General features: G+C 44.1%; 1 protein-coding gene across 8 annotated transcripts in view; it reads right to left on the bottom strand.

The window, feature by feature from the left end:
• Nucleotides 1-18,162, bottom strand: part of CUX1 (cut like homeobox 1) — a 467,724-nt gene extending 449,562 nt beyond the window's left edge. For 3 of the 8 annotated variants that reach the window (XM_027861836.1, XM_027861837.1, XM_027861840.1), the window contains exon 1: nucleotides 17,943-18,162. In XM_027861836.1, coding sequence (XP_027717637.1) covers nucleotides 17,943-17,999 — 57 coding nt within the window. In that variant the 5' untranslated portion in view covers nucleotides 18,000-18,162. The remainder of the gene's footprint in view (nucleotides 1-17,942) is intronic. The other 5 variants (XM_027861841.1, XM_027861843.1, XM_027861842.1 and 2 more) reach the window with 3 other exon arrangements.
• Nucleotides 18,163-20,275: the final 2,113 nt, after the last annotated feature.

Genomic DNA, 20,275 nt, shown 5'->3' with positions numbered 1-20,275 from the left:
AAGCTGCCCACGGAGGGGGGCAGGGGCCGCGCCGCCCGCCCCGGGGCGCCCGAGTCTCCATAACTGCAAAGCACAAGTTTTAAACAATTCTCTGCCGCCCCCCCCCCTCCATTCCCTGGAGGAGCAGGGGTCTGTGCGCCAGCCTGGGAACGGGGTGCCCTCCCTCCCTCCCTCCAGGCGATCCATAAGCATTAGCCACGGCCGCCGGGCTGCCCAGAGAGAGCCGGGCCCGGCACGTCGGACCGACTCGATGGACAGACGGACAGACGGGTATCCATCCGAGCCGGCCAGCTTCGGCAGGCTTAGGAAGGAAATGACCGTTTGCTTCTCCCCCCCCCACCCCTACTTTATTTTCTGGGAGAACAGAGTTGGTCGCAGTGATCGATTTCCTTTTAAGAAAGAAACAACAGTGCATTTGTCCATTTCAGTGAGGTGCGGCGGAGACCCTACGCTCCGCGCGGCTCGGAGCTGTGTAGACGGCGGGGCTGGAGACCGGCCTTCAGTCTGGGAGGAGGATGAGGGGCGCATGAGCAGCGTCTGCACCGCAAACCGAGTGAAACCGGCGCACCCCTAGAACCTTTTCGTTCGCCCTTCGATGCCCAGAATCTTCGAGATTCCCAAGCACCCCTATTCTTGTTCAAAAACTTTCTCTCCCGTCTAGCTAAAAAGGGCTTTCCCACGAACCCGTAGGGATGCGTTGATTGCAGACAATAGGGACTCCCAAGTTTACCGAAATGCTAATACTTAGCATTGAAAAACAAAACAAAACAGAAAAGAAACATCTTTGCATTTCTATTTTCCATGCAAAAATAATCTAAGGACATTTCTGAGGAAGTTCAGCTTTAATTGATTATGCACACGTGTAGCTCTGGGGTTAAACTAGCGTGCTAACGTACATTGCCATGTCCCGTATTTCGTTTGGTGTGAACTGATTCAAAGCAACCCTGAATTCCTTTATTTGGAAAAGTATAAAGAAAATCACCGTTGATGGGAGCCCAAGTGGAAAGGGGCTCCTTATCAAAACCTTAGCTGTACGCCTCTCACGATCACTCGCGTTAAGTTAGTGTTTGTTTTAAAAGAGTGAATTGCATGACATGAAAGTCCCCGTATTCAGGGGTTTTGGACGCGGCCACGTATTCTAAAAGGACCACCCCTAAGGTGGAGAGGATGCTTGGTCCTTCCAGCCCATTTAATCTGTGACTCGTCTGCGAGGGCTGACACCGAGGAAGTCAGGGTGGCCGGGGGTTGCCGGGACGATAGAGACAGCGTGGAAACGCATTGTCTGCGGCCCCAAACGCATGGACACAGAAGTTGTCATCTGACTACGGCCCGGCCCGGTATTCATGACCTTGAGATACACAAACAGCCATATTTGTCTAGGTTGCTTGGGAAGCTGCCCTTCCAGTTTAATGAGTGGATGGAACGGGGCTCTGGGGAAGGTCCCCGACAGACCAAGCGGGCTTGAGATAGTCTATCCAGTAGAGGGCAGCGGCTCCCCAATACAAGCAAACACAAAAACCACTCGCCCACTGGCTGGACCACCGGTGGCCAGGCTGCAGGTAGGCGACCTAGGACCTCTCAGCCAGGTGATGCGTTCGCCACGCAGTCGCGGTCCCCGCCGCCTGTCTCGCATCCCTGTGCGTATTGGACGTGCGGGTGCCCGGAAAGTACTCCCCAGCTCCCCTTAGCCTCAGAGAATCCGAAACATGGGCTCAAGCCTTCCCTTCTGATCACCCCAGCTGCTGGTGCCCCCTCCACCACCCCATCCTCTCTGATCGCTTCCTGCCGCCCTCCAAACTGGAGGCTCCTTCAGGTCCGGAACTGGTTTCACATTTGTCTTTAACACCCCTTCAAGTACCGTGCCTGGAACATGAGTACTTAATAACAAATGCCTTTTGAAATGACGTTGTCTGATTCATTGTTTGAAATATGCTATCAGAATTTTTTTTTTTTCCTGATTAGGCTTGTCTCTCTAAGTTCTTGGGTTAGCTCCACTCTCCCAGGTGGCCCCAACGAAAGTGGAGCTCTCTCCTAGTGCTCACTTCTGAAAATGATGGCCTCAGGAACAAAGACAACCCTCCCTGTTGGTCTTTTAAAGTCCTTGGACCTGTCTGTAACCTACCTTTCCAGGTTTATTACGCATTACATCCTTTGAGGCTCCCTGGTCCAGCCAAACGTCCTTCTTTCCAGTCCCACATGCCTGGGATGCCCTGCCTCTCCTCTCAGCCTCCTAGAATGTCTTCCACGAAGCCCTCACTAGAAAGTTCCTCTCCTTTTAAGTCATCTTGGTCTATTGTTGTATATGTTGTGTGTACATACGCCTGTGTGTGACTATTATCTCCCTTGATAAAATGCAAATTCCTTGGGGGCCGGGACTTTTTCACTTACTAAATACTTAATTGATTGATTGAAGGTACAGGTACATGTGTTTTTCCCCCGGCAGAATGTAAGATTCCTGAGAGCAAGATTCCTGTTTTGGTCTTTGTATCTCTGGGGGTAGCATGGAGCCTAGCACTCAGCGGGGTTCTATAAGTGCTTGTTGGATCAGTGGAGCCATTATTACTCTAAAAGACAAACTTCTTTAGGGGTTTAGACTAAATAGAAGTTGTCATTTTTTGTTTTGTTGTTGTTTTAATGGGCAAAAGCTTTAAAAAAAAATCTCTCCTAGAAGAAGAAGGGTAAGGAAGGACCAGGAAAATGGTTTGGATTTGGGGCAGATGTTCTCAATCTAATTATCAAGTCAATCCCTTGGGCTTGAACCAAACGCAAAAGTGAAATATATCTGACCTATGTAATAGTGTAGAACTACATCTGGTTGGAATTCAGGGTCTTCAATCTGGGGCAATATTTTAGAAATGAACGTGATGAGTATTAAAGGCTCACATTATATTTCTGGTGGTATTTATATTATTCTCATGTTCTCCAGGATTAGTAGCAGCAGAGAGACATAAGCAATGGCTTTGAACTCCTAACCAGCACGTCTCCTTGCTCTATTTGGACAACTTTTAAATGTTGGTTTTGGTTTTTTGGGGTTTTTTTTTCCTCATAGAGGTTTATTGGATTGGGCATGAATTATTACTATCCATACCTTAAGAAAAAAAGAAAAAGTGTGGAGTGAGCTATCCTGAACCACAAGAGTTAAAGAGGAATCAGAAACCCAAACATCTCTTAGTCAAGACCTTAGAAGATCTGAGAGAAGAACTCAGTATAAAGTAAATAAAACCTTTTTTTTTTTTTAAGTTTGTGGACTTTAACAGCTTTAGGGAAAAAAAGGAGTACTGAATATTAAATGAAAAACAATTTTCCCATTTCCAGATTCTCTTCCAGCCCTCATTAATGTGAATGCATTTATTTTCACTTGCTTGTAATGAGTGTAAGGGTACAGATGATGAGTTCTGGCTTTTTGTACTTATTATTTCATAGACATTTGTCTTTAGGAGGGTGGGGGGAGAAGCTGTTTGATTGGTATAAGGAAACTAGCAGACCAGGGCAGGTCTCAGGTACTCTGCAATGTAGAGTTTTACCAGGGCTGTCAGATGTTAAGGGACTTGGATAAGGCTAGGCAGACATTGTCAAACTTGAACCCAGGACTTCTTGACCCTGATGCCAGCTCTATATCCACGTGATGCCTCTTGGTCCCTTTTTAAAGATATCTATTGGTGTCCCAATTACACTACTTGTTGGCTCTGTGGCCCTGGACAAGTCATTTCCTACTTCCCTACCTCAGGGAATCAGAGGAGATAAGGGATGAAGAATACCATATACACAAGCATTTGTTAAGTGCCCACTATGTGCCATGCACTCCACTAAGTGCTTTGCAATATTATCTCATTTGATCCTATGAACTGTGAGAACTTTTTCTGTCTTGTTGGGGACCGGGGGGGGGGGGGGGGAGGGGGGGTGGGAATCTTTGTTTCTGATAAAAGTGGGTATAAACATGTGTTTAAGGGTTAGATAGATGGCATGGTGTCCAGAGTACTAGATTTGAAATCAGGAAGGCCTGAATTTGAGTCCTTCATCAAACACTTAGCTCTGTGATCCAGGACAAGTCACTAGATCTCCATCAGCCTTAGCTTCTTCATTTGTAAAGTGGGAATAATAATAATAGAACTTGCCTCACAGAGTTGTTGTAAGGAGCTCTCTGCATTATATAAATGCTCGCTATTGTTGTTATTATTATACGTGAAAGTAATCATGCCATATAGCTTTAGGTGTTTAGGTGTCAAATCGGACTGATATCTTACAAAATGGCAAGTTCCTCCTCCTTGGAGGTATTCAAGTTAGATAATCACTTGTCATCTAACCCTAAATGGACATTCCTTTTGTCTGCGGGTTGGACTGGATGGCCTCTGCCTTCCTATCCGACTCCCACAGTCTGATTCTGTGATCTCCTGGACCAGGGCTGGGGAACCTGCAGCCACAAGGCCGCATGTGGCCCTCTAGGTCCTTCCTCAACTTCAGCCCTTTGACTGAATCCAAACTTCACTCATCCCACCCAATTTCCTGACCAACTGGCATCTCCAAATTTCCAAAACCATTCCCTAGTAACCAAAAAGTATGTGTAAAACGCTTTTTGAGCCTGCAAACTTCTTATAGAGTATTTCTCTATACCAACTGAAGCAGACTGCGGCAAGATGGCCAGCCAAGCGAGGGTTTGCAAAAACCATTTTCCTCCACCCACAGTCCTATTTTCTTTTCCTTAATTAAAATTCTGTGTCCCATATATTATAAGAATATAATGACATTTGCCTACTTTGAGAAGTTTTTTTTAATGTGTTTTTAAAAGATTATTTTTATACATTTCTGGCCATATTTTCCCCTTCATATAATTTTTATAGTTTGGTTGTTTGTCCTTAGTTCTCGAAGAGAACTTGGTGATATCTTGACTTGAAAGTGAGTTGGATTAAAGTGAGACAGAGTCTTTATATCTGTGGGGAGAGAAAGTCAGCCTCGAAGACAAAAAGTCCTGGGTTCAAGTCTTCCCTCCGACATATACTGGCTGTGGGACCCTGGGCAAATCCCTAAACCTATCATTCATTCCAGGAGTAGTATCATCGGAGAAACATAAGCAATGGCTTTGAACTCCTAACCGGCACGTCTCCTTGCTCTATTTGAACAACTTATAAATGTCGGTTTTGTTTTTTGGGAGTTTTTTTTCCTCCCAAAGGTTTGTTGGGTTGGGCATGAATTATTACTATCCCTACCTTTAAAAAAAAAAAAAGCCACTTCTCCAAGACCGTAAGTTTCAGAGACAGTGGGACTGGCTCTATGTGAGGGGAATTTCTTCATCTGGGAGTTCCCTGTACCAAATGAAATCACAAGTCTGGTTGCTGTCCCCATTTACATTAGTCATTAAGCAAGTGAAGAAAAAAAGAAAGCCAATCAAGTTCTCCAAAATACTGTGTTTTTGAATTCTCTGAGATAAGACAAAGCTCAAAGAATGAGGAAAGATTCAAAAATCTGTTCAATACATTTAGCTTGGAAGAGAAAAAAAGAATATAACAGGCCTGGGTTTACTCTGGTAATAGTAAATGACATTTATATAGCACTTTGCAGTTTGCAAAGCATTTAACGTACGTTATTTCATCCAGACTTCACAAGAGCCCTGTGAGGTAAGTTCTAAGTGTTTGATTTTTTTCCCCCTTTCCATTTTACAGATGAGGAAACTGAGATCAAGAAAGGTGAATTGACATTCTCGAAGTCACACACCTCATAAATGTCAGAAGTAAGATTCAAACCCAGATCTTTTCTGACTCCAGTCCTCAGGCATTTTCCACGACCCTGAACTACCCCATTTTCAAAGCACTTGGCTATTTAGCTTTCTAATTCGTCAATATTTCAAAAGATGCATGAGTCCTGATGTGGGCTTGGTGTGTTCACTGACATAGATCACAAACTTCCACACAGACACAGACAGTTTTATGAGTCATTGTTGCCCAAAAAAAAAAAAAAAGTTATCCGCTTGTGGCTAGCCTTCCAATGATGAGCCATTCTAAACTTAGTTAGGCATGTCTTTGGGCAAAACATACAGGCCATTGCTAGACCAATATTCAGAGTCTTTCCAGCTTGAGGGAATCTGTTTATGCCCTGCTGGGCTAGTCTTTGAACACTCAGGGAATTCTGAGGTAATATGGTACAGTGGCAAGAGTCCCAGAATTGCCATTAGAGGGCCTGAGATCCTAGTTGCCAAATGCCTCTCTTAGGCCCCAAAGGCCTCAGTTTCCTCATCTGTTAAATAAGATCAGAAGTTCTTAGCCTAGGGTCCATGGATAGATTTCAGGGTATGTGTATATTTAGTTTTTAAAATATTTTAATTACTCTATTTCAATAAAATTAGTTTCCTGTGTAATCCTCTATGTTTTCTATTATGCTTTTAAAGTCGTTTTGGAAAGGGGGCCTTCACCACACCACCAAAGAGATCCATGCTAATGTTCGGACCCCCCCCCCCCAGCTCTAAAACCTTTGAACCAACTCCATGCCTCCATTGGAATTTGGAGCTCAAGTAAAGCGATGAATGAGGCATTTATTAATCAGTATGTACTAAGCACTAGAAATACAAATAGAAACATTAAGCAGATGGCAGAAGCCGTCTAATCCAGTCCCTTCACCTTACAGGTCAGGAAACTGAGGCAGCAGGCAGTTAAATGACTTGTCTAAGGTCACTAAAGTACTAAGTGTCAGAAGTGGGATTTCAAGCCCTCTGGCTTTAGAGCCTGCGCTAATCCCATTAGAGAGTGAATCATTAGAGGGTCTTAGTGCTGGTTCCCTGAAAACCTGTTACTTCTAGGATCAAATACAAACTTCACCGGGCAATTAATGCCCTTCCCAGCTTCTATGAATATATTAAGTAGAACTGGGTTTGAATGACCAACTAAAATTCATCCTGATAATCCGGAAGAATACACAACACGTCTTTGGGACATTACACATTTTTTTTTTTTCCGAAATAAAGTAATTTTCAATCATGGTTCATTTCCCCATTTGGCAAAACACCAGCCATATGTCTAACCTTACTCTTTCTTGGGTTTACTAAGCCATCAGTCCCAAATAACTTCCAAGTATCCATTCCTTCAGAAACCTGGATTTCAAAAATGTCTTCTGCAGAGTTAACATCTAAGAGACTAGCCACGGGTGGTGGTGTGGTCCAGTAAATAGAAAGCAAGCTTGTTGGGAGGATGCTCTGGGTTCCAGTCCTCCCTCTGATCCATACTGGTTCTGTGACCCGGAGCAAGTCACTTGATTTCTTACCACCACCACCACCACCACCACCCCCCAGGGAAATTCTAAGAGTACAGTTACAGGGTGGTGCCTGTCTACATCGGTAGATGGATTCTCCTCACTGGGAGCTCCCTATTCAGATGACGTCACAGAGAGGAACCCAAAAAAAGTTTGTATACGAGATATTCTATTACCTAATGCACTTGGAATATTAAATGCTCCTTTTCTTTCCGAGAGGGCAGTTAGGTGGCACAGTAGATAGAAAGCCAGGCATGAAGTCAGGAAGACCTGAATTCAAATGTGACATCCGACACTTACTAGCTGTGTGACCTTGGGCAGGTCACTTCACCCTGTTTGCTTCAGTTTCCTCATCCATAAAATGAGCTGGAGAAGGAAACGGCAAACCAAAGCATCAAACATGACTGAAATGACTAAAAAGATAAATTTCTCTCCAAAGAACATGCATCACTGAGGGAAGGAACTCTGCTTTCCTCCCAGACCGTTGCCTTCTCAGGTGGTTCATTGGAGGACAAGAAAAAAAGAAATGATTCCAGGTTTTTTATATGCCCAAGTAAACCCAACTACTTTTAATTGTTTGGGTTTGTTTGTGTGTGTGTGGGTAATGCTTTATGTTAATCATTTCTAAGTAGGCCGTATTCACAGTGTTAGGACTGTGTAAATACCCACCAAGTTGAAGTACACATTATGTTACATGTAATTACACGCAGAGTACATAAGCAATCGTTATATGCCAAATGTATGTGTAGTTATATAATTGGGCCCAGAACCTGCCAAACTAGTAAGAGCAAACCCTAATGATTTCTAAACACTTAGGGCTCCCACCCCCTCCCCTTCCTCTTGCTTTCCCTGGCAAAATAATCTTTTCTATCTCTATGACCATTTTTGGATGTTTTTTGAAGGATTAATTTCTGGTCCTCAACCGAATTCTACTTTCTCCTTCTGGATGACATATGTTAATGACGTTTCATTTGTCCAGAATGATTTTTCCTTACCTCTAAGGAATTAGTTTTGTCCTCCACTCTGTTTACCTGCTACTAGAAAACTTGATAAAAGCTAGGTAATCCTCAGGGTGAGCCTCAGTCAAGTTAAAGGGTCAAGGTTCTAAGCTTTGAAGATTTTCTGCATTTTTTAGAAAGGGGATTGAAATTCTTGCAGAGGCAGCATACCATAATGGATAGAGAATACTGGGCTTGGAGTCAGGAAAGCATGGGGTTAAAATCCTGTCTTTATCACATGCCCAGTGATCCCTGAAAAGTAACTTAACAGCTTCTTGTCTCAGAAAACTTTTTGGGACTTGTCTGGAAGACAATAGGATGTGGACTGAGAAGACCCTGGTTCAAGTCCTAAGTCTGGACTCTTTGGTGTCTTTGGACCTTTTTGGCAGGCTGGTGAAGCCCTTCTCAGAGTAACGTTCTCGAGTAGATAAAATACATAGAATCACAACAGAAACGAATTACATTTTAAAACAACACTTGTCAAAATATTAAACAACAACAACTTTGAGGCCCCTGTGTTAAGAATCCCTGCAGTAGAAATGGTATGGAATAGTGGAGAATTCGATGAGCTTGAAGTCATCGGACCTGAGTTTGGATCCAACTCTGCTTCATATCACCTGTGTGACCTTGGTAAAGTCCCTTAACCCCTGTAGACTTTAGTTTTATCTACTATAAAATGAGGAGGATTAGACTGGATGACCTTTAAGGCCCCTTCTAGTTCCAGATCTATCACTTTATGGATATACAGTAAGTAAAAGAGTGTAATATGAAATCAGTCGGGTTTGCATTTTATCCCAGAGGCAATAGTGAGCCCTTGCAATATCTTGAGCAAGAGAGTGGCACCAGGGAGTTGGGCTAGGTGGTCTCCAGACATCCTTTCCAGCTCTAAATCTGTGGTTCTGTCCTCCAGTTGCAAGCGGTGATTGGTGTAAAATCGTCGGCAGCTGGAAGAATCCTTCTTCCTTTAAAGAATGGCCTCTGTTCTAAGACCTTATGCTCATTCTTTCCCTTTCCCCCTGGGCAGGAGGGGATTTGGGGGAGGGAACTGAATGGAATCTATTTATATTGCATTTTCATTATTAATATTGTTGTGGGTTTAAAGGATACTGTAATATCAGCTCACCGATCCAATATTTCAAGTGTACAGCTATATCCCTGGTGCTAGTACCCACTGGGCATAGACGGAGTAAAGAGCTGTATTGTATATGAGATAAGGGGAAAGCCATTGTATTTTTTCTAGCCTTCCTGAGACATATTCTCCACAGTCCTACAGTAGGACCTGAATGAGGATTTGTTTTCAGGAAATGTACTGTAATTAGATTTTCCTTTGTCATAAGCACTGTCAGGTTGTGTGTGTGTATTTCCCTGAAGAACTATGGTTTGCAAGATTAAAAAAACACAAACACACAAAAAAACGGCTCTAGGAAAAAAGAGGGAAGTTGGTATTTCTAGCACTGCATAGAAAATGTCTTTCATTAACTCAATTTCCAGTCACATTAAATATTTTATCTAGTGTTGCTTTTTAAAAGGCTATGTGTTAACATCTGTAGTGGGTTTAAGGAGCTAGACTTAAATTGGGCAGAAGCTCAGAGGATAGTTCTCTGTGTGTGTGTGTGTGTGTGTGTGTGTGTGTGTGTGTGTGTGTGTGTAGAAGAGAGAAGGCCTTTGGTCCTCAACTCCAGTTCCTAAAGAAAACTTTCTGAGTTCCCTGGAGAGGGACTGGCCAGTAGGGTGGCTTAAGATGGGCTCTTCAAGGTCACCACCTAGGAACTGCCCTCTGGTGGTCCTTACTATCCTGTTCTTCCAATCCACTCTGAGCTGTGATCTGACAATTTTTTGTCTTATCAAAAATTAATAATAATAATAATGACCAATCTTAGTTTCTGAAAACTGGAGTAAAAAAAAAACCAGCTACTCCTCAGTAAAGAGGTGGGGGAAGATGGATGTGAAATGTTGCATACACTTTATCTGTTGGATTTGCTTAAATGTTTTTGTTATGAATAGTTAGCTAATGATAGCTAGTATTTATATAACACTTTAAGGTTTGCAAAGTGCTTTACAAATATTACTTCTTTCTTATCTTCACAACAACCCTGGAAGGTAGGTGCTATTTTTATCCCTGTTATACAGATGAGAAATCTAAGGCACATAGGTTAAGTGACTTGCCCAGGGTCACACAGCTAAGTGAGTATCTGAGGTAGGATTTGAACTGAGGTATTTCTGACTCCAGCCCTAAAATTCTTTCCACTGTACCACCTGGTTGCCTAGAGGAGAGTTTCTAATGATGAATCATGCTAACTACCACCTGACAGAGAGATGATAAATGCACTCAATATACAGAATAAGACATACATTTTGGATATAGTTAATGTGGACATCTAGTTTTCCTTAACTAGGCATATTTGTTACAAAGGGGCTTTTTTTCTCTTTTTTTTTTGGGAGGGAGTGGTAAGAGGAAGAGAAAATAAACACTTGCTAATTGAAAAAATGCATTATGGTTTAAAAAAGAACAAAGGAGGGCATATATGTGGGTAGGGGAACTAAGGGGAAATGACTATAAGGTTAAAAATTAAAGTCAGCTCGAAAACTTTAGCCCTGTCTACTCTCCCCTTACCATTAAAACCTAACATCTTATGTCTTTAGCCTCTGCTACAGGACTTAGCATAGCTAATGATCAACTATAAGAGAGGTTCTTCATCTGATGTCTGTGACCTTTTAGAGACAGATAGATAGATAGATAGATAGACAGACAGACAGACAGACAGATAGATAGATAGATAGATAGATAGATAGATAGATAGATAGATAGATGAATGGGTGGATGTAGAGAGAGGTAATTGTTTATCAATACAATTGATTTCCTTTGTATTTTATTTTATATTTAAACAAATAAGAACACAATTCTGAGGAACCCACGAACTGCTAAAGGGGTCTGTGACATAAAAAAAAAAAAAAAAGATTGAAGGACTCCTGATCTATAACAAGTGATTGAAAGGTGGGGAGGGGAGTTTCTGTTCCCAATTATCCTTATTAGTTCCTTGGGTTCCCCACCTGTAAAATGGGAATAATTAACACTTTCTTGTAAAATACTTTGAGAGGATTGGATAAAAGATGCCACAAAATTACTGGGCAGAATTCAAGTTGTGAAGGTGCTAATGGGTCATGGGAGCTGCCCTGCCCCCAGTGGTTGCTGTGGGGGATCCTTATATCGCCAAATGACTTTTTTGGGGGAGAAGATCAGGATGTCAATACCTCCTGCTGGAGACAAAATAAACCAATAAGTTAGACTTCTTTGCTTTGTGTAAAACAGGTAGGAGGCACTGGGGAGGATATACAGTCAGAAGGCAAAGGCCTTGCCCTGGGGAACCTCAGAAGTGGGAAACAAAACAATAGCACACAAAAAGCTAAACAACACTAGGAAATGACCCAAATTGTCCGTGCTTAATTGCTAGATTAATTAACATTTAATTGCTAGATAGAGCTCTGAGCTCTAAGTCAGGAAGACCTGAATTCAAATTGCACCTTGGACACTTACTAATTGTGATACCCTGAGCAAGTCCTTTAACCTCAGTATCTTCAATTAATAATATTGTGAATTGTAATTATTATTACCCTAATTATTGTTGATGTTCAGTTGTTTCAGTCGCATCTAAATCTTCAGGACCCCATTTGGGGTTTTCTTGGCAAAGACATTTGAGTGGTTTGCCATTTCCTTCTCCAGCTCGTTTTACAGATGAGGAAACTGAGGCAAACAGGGTTAGCTAATAATTAATAAATTATTTTAATTGATAGGGTTAATAATGGGATTAATTAATACAGTTGTTTAATTGATATTAAAATGTGGATAATTATTATTTAATAATATTAATTAATAATAACACCTCCCTCCAAGGGTTACTGTGAGGATCAAATGAGATGATATATGTAAAGCATTTAGCACAATGCCTGGTACATAGTTGGTGCTTAATAAATGCTTCTTTCCTCCTTTTTTCCTTCCTTCCTTTCCTTCTCTACTTCCTTTCTAGTTCAGAAAAAAGAGAGGCTCTCTTGGGGAAACAGAGTGCTGTAGTGGAAAGAAAGGAGGATGTACAGTAAAGTACCTAGGTTTCAATCTCAACTCTGTCACTAACCGGATGAGCTTGGGCAAGTCATTTAGCTTCTCTAGGGCCTCAGTTTCCTCATCTGTAAAATCAGGAGGTAGTGGCTGAACTCAATAATCCCTCTTACAGCATGATCGTGGTGTGTTACTCTTATGTCTAGGAGTATTGCATGGAGCAGGGTGGAGAGGGTAGGACTTTGAGCAGAATTTGAATAGACAGAAAGAAGGAAAGCAGGCATTCTTGGGGGGACAAATGAGAAGAACAAAAAGATGGAGGTGAGAAATTTCAAGCCTTTCTTCCAGAGGATAGGGAGGGAACACAGGGCAGTAGAATCTGGTCAGGCTTGGAGTCAGAACATTGTCTCCTATGCTTCCTAGCTTGACTCTCAGCAGAGGCAAAGCATGGGCTCCGAAGTAAAATCTTACCTCTGTTGATCCCTATCTGTGGAATTTCTGGCTAATACCTTCACCCTATGCCCACTTTCGCTATATCATCTGCAAAATGAGGAAAGAAGAAGCAGTGGACTAGAGGTTATAAGAGACTTCTTTTAGTTGTAGGTTTATCACTGCATTTCCCAGAGCCTCAGTTTTCCCATCTTTAAAATGGGTGCAATAATACTGGCACTATCTATCTCATGGGGTTTTTGTGAAGAAACTGAGTATAAACACAGTGTTAAGTAAGTGTGAACTGTAGTTTGTCTGCAACAGAGAGTTTAGGTAGGATTTGGAAAAGTCGATTTTCAGGATGTGAATGGTTTGGAATGCCAGGCTACTAGCTTAGCTGTTAACACGTTGAGGGGGAGGGTCACTGAAAAATTTGAGCGGAGAAGTCACATGATCAGATGGCATTTTAGTAAAATTAGTTTGGCAAAAAACCCAAAAATTACTCTGGTGGCGGTGCCTGGGATGGCTGGGAGGCTGGAAGGGAAATGAGTAAGAGATGATGGGAACCTGACCGAGGGTGTGGTCCTGGGAAAAGGTAACAAAGGAGAAAAAGTAAGAGATATCAGGAAGGAAGAAAGCACTGGGCTGAGTGACTGATTAGAGAAGGCGGGACTTACAGAGAGGGGCAGGGAAGGGGGAGGAGCGAAGGACCAGGATTCTGGAATGGGCTGATATCCCTCTCTAGCTGTGCCAGGGAGAAATGAGCGGCTCTCAGTGTCCTCTTGGGGGGTGTCATTATGGCAGCGCAGGAGAGAATCCGGGAGCACAGGCCACTGCACCTGCAAGGGACCCAGACACCAGCACCTCGGATTTGCAGAAGAGGACTCAAAGGCGACAGACACGGGACTTGACCAAGGTCCGACCGCTACTTAGCGACAGAGCTGAGCCTCATCTGAGGGAGCGAAGTGCAGTGGAAAGTGTCGGCTCTGAAGGCAGAGGACTCCATTAAAATTCTGGCTCTGTTACTTACCTGGGTGACCTTGGGCAACTCATTTCTCTTTCTGGACTTAATCATCTGGAAAATGAGAGGGAGGCACCAGGTGGCTTCTGAGGCCTCTTGCAGTTCTAGAGCTGAGCCGAGAAGCAAGAGGACCATTCCACTAGCCCACTATCCACATACAATGCCTATCCAGGGTTAAATGTATATGTATGTGTATACACACACACACACAGCCACACATTCACATTGGCAATACACATACCCACACACATATATGCATACCCTGCACATACACACAGTGCACAGCACACTCACATGCATATATGAATGCAGACATGCACACATACCACATGCAGGCACGCATGCACACACACATGCACACACATGTGTATACACATAGACACGCATGCACATACACACTGATATATACACACATATACATGTGCACACAAACACACATATACACACATGAACACACATATATACACATACTCTGATGAACTAGCCCTATGGGTCGTATCAATATAATGTATATGTGTGCATGTTTGCATATATACATGTGCATTGCACTACCTCATATATACATGCATGTATATGTGCATGCATACTAATGAGCTAACCATGTGAGCTGTATACACACATGCACATATATATATATATGTACATGTACACAGCTACAAACACATGTGTACTGAGTATATACATGCCCCCCGTATGAGTATATATGCGCCCTAAATGAGTTGTCCGTCTGAGTGCATCAGCTTTGCCACAGTCTTTCAAGGGCTTGGGGCAATCAGCCCAATGTTCTTTGTAAATGGGAATCAATGGAAGGCCTCACCCTCTATGGGGAATCCCTCTTTCACCAGGACTCTGGTGCAGACATGCTCCATGATGGTGCCAAATACTCTGGCAGCCATCTCTCTCTGGCTTATGTTTTGATATTTATAGTAAGAAGGTTGTCAGAGTTTCCTCTGTTGGTCGTTGTTTCAAGGAATCTTGCAGCGTTTTGACCTACGTATGTGCAGACCACAGAGTTAGGTGCTGGAAAGACACCAATTTTAGGTAAGGGTCCGTGTCCTCAAAGAGCTTACAGTCTATTGGGGGATGAGATGCCCCCCCCCCCCGCCAAAGATATCTATAAGACACCAAGTAGTATCTGACAAGTGCCTAGCTGTAGATAAATGGTCTGATAAATGTGAGGTCTGATAGAGAAAGCTGTTAGTGACAGAGGCAATCAGGGAAGGTTTCTGGGAGGAGATGGATAGAAATTCAACAGGTAAAGAGAAGGCACTGTACCTGGGAGGAATACAGTAAGCAAAGGCTCGTAGGTAGGAGAGTACATAGCAGGTTCAGGGGACCAAAGAGTAGTTTAAGTGGAGCATACAGTACATAAAGTATGGAAATATGAAACAAGATCAGCCTGAGTTGTGGAGTGGTTTGAATACAAGCAGATGAGTTTGGAACTTTACTCAGTGGGTAAGGGGGAGCCATTGAAGGTTTTTGAGCAAAGGAATGGCATGACTAGGTCTTTGCATGAGAAAGATTTTCCAAGCAAACTCTCTGTTCCTCATATGTGACATTCCATCTTTCATGTCTGTAACTTTGCACAGAATGCTGCCCATGCCTGGAAGGCACCCACCCACTCATCACAACCTCTTAGAATTCCTGGTTCCCTTCAAGGCCATCACCTTCTCCATAATACCTCTTCTGACTGCCCAGTGGCCAGTGACCTACTTGACAATATTAGCTTCCTTCGGTTGTGTCCATGTAGCAGGGGCCATCTACCTCCAGTCCCACAGTGGCTTGCCCAAGCCATGGTTCCTCTTTCCTGGTGACCAAGAAGAAACACCAGCATGTCGGAAAGAGGGCCTCCTTGCATGCAAGAGTCACACTACTTGCTCCCAACTATTTCAACTCTACAACCAATGAGAAGACTCATCATCTCACTGTGCAATCCCTTCAGCTCTGAAGGAAAGCACGGCCAAATCACGGACCACGAGCATCTTGCTTGGAGGCTAGGAGGAAGGCTCCTGATTCATACATATTGCTATTCTCCTACCCCATGAGGCTTCAAGTTCCATGAGGGACAGAGAACGTTATGTAGCAAACACACAAGAAATGCTTATGAATTGATTTTGGCAGGATTATGAAGAACGGTTTGGATCAGAGTTAGAAAGGAGAGGGAGAAAAAATGGACAATGTCAATAGTCTCACGGGATCAGGTGGGTTGGTCATCGAGCAATGATAGATCTTAAGCTTCTGACTTCTGACCGGTCTCGGTTCACTAGCCAATTGCTAAAGACCCACAAGTAGCTCTGTTCCCAGCTGCCTGCTTCCCCTTCATCTGTGTCCTTCCAAAGGGCTCATAAGCTTCCTGGTGCTTGGCCTCTGACTAGCTGGAATCCCCAAGACAATTCTGCTCCCCGAAGCCTCCCTGTACTTGTGACCTCCCTCTCCTTGAGGGTGTGACTTCTCAGTAAAGGGACAGGCCCATCACAAGCTGCTTTTTCACTTCTTGCCTGTCACTGCTTGAGGGAAAGTAACTTTAACTTCTCCCCCCTCGCCCCAGCCCATGCCACTGAGTATCACAGTCTGACTGCCTGAAGGTTTAAAAACTTGGCAACTTTAACTACTTATTATAATCATCAACTTGTCTCTCTGGGGGTCTGGCTCTGGCATCCACTGCTTTACTCTGAAACTCAGTGGACTTTGGGTCCTGCGTGTTGGATTTCAGCCACAGGGGCCGATGTCCCAACAAAACATTTGAAACCGATGTCCCTCGCCACACCCATTTTTTTCTTCCCTATATGTGCTGTAAAGAAATAGTCATTCATAGCCACGAGCAGCTGCTGAGCTCTCACAACGAGCAGAGCATAGAGGGGAAGTGGGGGTGAATAAGCCGCCCTCTGTGCCTTCCAGAAGCTCCCAGCCTGGTTGGGGAGATAGAACATGGGCTGGCAACAAATGACATACAATGAGTTATTTCACCGTGAGTCACAAAGTGGAGCTGGATCGGGTTGAACCCAGACCCTCCAGGTCCTCCAGCGCTCTTGCCAGGTGGAGATGAAATTCCTTCACAACCTGACATAGTGACATCCACCCCCCTACACACACACACACACACATACACACACACACACACACAGAGCTTTGGCCAAATGAGGGGCAGTATTGGTGGACCCTACCCTCCCAACTCCCAATGTGAAATCTACGATCCTATGATCCCATGATTTATGAACCGCTTGGGCTCCTCCTGCTACAGGGCGGTCGATGCCAATCCAGGACTGCCAAGACTTGAATGCAGATCTTGTCCAGACACACACACACACACACACACACACACACACACACACACACACACGCTGTCACGATCTGTTCTATGATACATTTTCAGACAGCTTGGCAGAGCTTAGACAGAGACCCAGAAGTCAAGTCCCCAAGACCTAGCTTCAATCCTGTCCCCGGCGTGTCCTTAGCAATTGATCCGGTCACACCATCTCTCTCTATCTGTGAAGCAGAGATAATAGTGTTTCTAGTGTCACCCTCGGACGGGACTGTCGTAAGACTCAAAAGAGATAACGTGTGTAAACGGCTGCAGAGTACTCAGCCAGTATTTTTATGAACAAAAGAAGATGATAGATTCAGCACAAGGTCTGTCTGCTTCAAACTCCTCATTGGACCGTTGAAGAAAAGTTGGCCCAGAGAGGTCAAAGATCACAGAATCATAGACCTAGAACTAGGAGGGAGCTCAGAGAGGAAACTGATACCCCGACAAACGGGGAGTAGCTTGTCCAGGCTGACTCCGCTAAGTGCCTGAGGTCATCCAGGCCAAACCTGTCATTTTAGAAACGAGAACAGGGCAGCCCAGAAAACTATAGGGATTTGCCCAAGGTCTAAGCACTAGGAAGTAGCAGAGTCACCAGTATTTTAAACTGGGTCCTCTGAATCCCAATCCAGAATCCCCAATGCTGGGGTTGCCTTCTGGATCATTCGTGGCAAGAAGATGGGTCTTGTGATCCTGCTGGAGTCCTCGTCCTCCCAGGGGGAAGAGTACCTGTAGGCAGGGTCAGCTTTGCCTATAAACCCCAGCACCTTGACCTTGGGACACTCGCTCAGGACCTACTTGGAATTTCTAAAATGGAATTTCTGAGTGAATGCAGCCGTCCTGGATTTTTCCTTCCGAGGAGAGAGCACAAGTCGGAGGGAGCAGATCGATTCAGCCTACCTTACAGCATCCCGGGCTCCAGTGATCCTTGCCTGCTGTGGTTTCGTCTCCAGACATCTTATATCTGTAGGAATCCAGGCTCCAGGCGACCTGATACAGTGCATCTATAATGAAGATTGATAAGCTGACCTCAGCCTTGGATGAGAAATTGATTGGGAAAGAGAGACAGGGAGAAAATGCCCAAGTGCCCCTTCGGTGCAGGGAGACGGAAAGTTTGGCAAGGGAAGGAGCTCGAGTGGGTGTGTTTGACTAGTCATCGGGAATCAGCTCGCTAATTGCTCGGTTTTCTGACTCCTTCATTGGAGGGGAGTTTGGTTTTAATGGATTGTCTGGGGGCAATATCTGGTTAACGATCAAACCCTGGCTTCGAGGATGGCAGGGAGCGAGTGTGGGGCCCCATCCATCCATCCATCCTATTGAAGCCTGCAGAGTTGGAGGTTAAGAACTCAATCGCACACAGCTCAAAAGTCTGGCTCCTCGTAACGCAGTCGAGTCTCCTGGCCTGTCTCATACTTAAACTTAATACTTACCTGTGAGTGGGAGGTGGGATTAGTTTACACAAGCTCTCCTTGTCCGATAGCATTTTATTGCCGACCCGAGTCAAACCAGGTGCGGGCGTTTTGTTTTCTTTTGTTTTGTTTTTTAAACTGCTTTTCCTCCCACCCCCCACCTTGGCGTTTTCCTTTTAAAACTTGCTCAATTAATTTAAGGAGAAAAAAAACCTATGAAGTTTATGCTATTTTAAAAGGGTTTAATTTAATTACATTCTGTTTTACAATAGAAAGAGTGCAGGCTTTGGAGTCAGGGAACCTGAGTTTGAATCCTGGTCCTTCCACTTACTACCTGTGTGACCTTGGATAAGTCCCTTCCTCTAGACAGGCCTCAGTTTTCTTCCCCGTTAAAATGAAGGAGCTGGAGTAGATTCCAGCTCTAGAGCTCTGATTCTACCTTCGTTTGTCTGAAGTTTAGCTCCTTTTTTTTTCTTTTAAATGTTCTGGGCACTCTACTGTGTGGAGTGGACACCAACCCAAACGATCTCGTAGCCATCTTTTTTTCTATTCCTTTCCAGATTGGGCATTTGACACTTCCCAGTGCATACTGGTTTGTATCTATTGTTCCAAAGAAAACATCAGAATTTTTTTTATCCCTAATGTAACCCTAAGACCTTCCCCATTCCTTCTAGCTTCTCCAAGCTGGGACCAATCAGTGCCTTTCTGTAGACTGTCCCCATGCCTGGGATACTCTCCCTTCCCTCCTCTATCTCTGAGGATCTCCAGCTCCCTTCAGGCCCTGGCTCACGAACTGCCTCCTTCAGAAAACATTTTCCTACAGCCATTTAGATGTCTTGAACTGAACGTCCGGTAGACATCTTAAACTCAATATGTGAAAAGCCAAATTCATTATCTTTCCCCCTAAATCGTTCCTCTTCCTATCTTTCTGTCACTGCAGAGGACAACACCATCTAATCCCTCAGGCTCACGACCTTGGAATCTTTCTGGAGTCTTCAATCTCTCTCACCCCCATGTCCAATATGGCACCAGGGCCTGTCAATTTCACCTTCGCATCATCTCTCCTCTGACACCCCCCCACCCCCCACCCCGTGCAGCCCTCATCACCTCCAACCTGGACAAGTGTCATAGCTGCTGGTGGGTCCTCCTGCCTCCAGTCTCTCCCCACTCCAGTTCATCCTCTATTCAGCGACCAAAGTGATTTTCCTAAATTTCAGGCCCAATTATGGCACTCCCCTACTCAATAAACTCTACTAGCTTCCTGTTGCCTCCAAGAGCAAATACAAAATGTTCTGTTTGGCCTTCAAAGACCTTCACAATGTAGCCCCCTCTAACCTTTCCAATTTTCTTACACCTTACTCTCTGGTGTGTGCTCTTCAGTCCAGTGACACTGACCTCCTGGCTATCCCACAAACAAGACCCTCCATCTCTTGGCTCTGGGCATTTTCCCTGTCTGTCCCCCATACCTGGAATGCTCTCCCTGCTCTGTTCCAACTACCGACCTCCCTGGCTTCCTTTAAGTCCCAGCTAAAATCCCACCTTCTACAGGAGGCCTTCCCCAACTACTCTTTTTTTTTTTTTTTTTTTAAGGCAATTGGGAGTAAGTGACTTGTCCAGGGTCACACAGCTAGTAAGTGCCGTGTTTGGTCTGAGGCCAGATTTGAACTCAGGTCCTCCTGACTTCAGGGCCGGTTCTCTATCCACTGCGCCACCTAGCTGCCCCCAAACACTTTTAATTCTAGTGCCTTCCCTCTGTGCATTATTTCCTGTTTATCCTGAATTTAGCTTGCTGTGTGTATATCAGTTTGTTTGTTGTCTCCTCTA

The sequence above is a fragment of the Vombatus ursinus genome, unplaced genomic scaffold (genome assembly GCF_900497805.2).
Source record: "Vombatus ursinus unplaced genomic scaffold, bare-nosed wombat genome assembly UNPS02014768.1, whole genome shotgun sequence".
NCBI lineage: Eukaryota > Metazoa > Chordata > Mammalia > Diprotodontia > Vombatidae > Vombatus > Vombatus ursinus.
The sequence above is the reverse complement of the archived record's forward strand: the minus strand, read 5'-3'. Positions and strand labels throughout refer to the sequence as shown.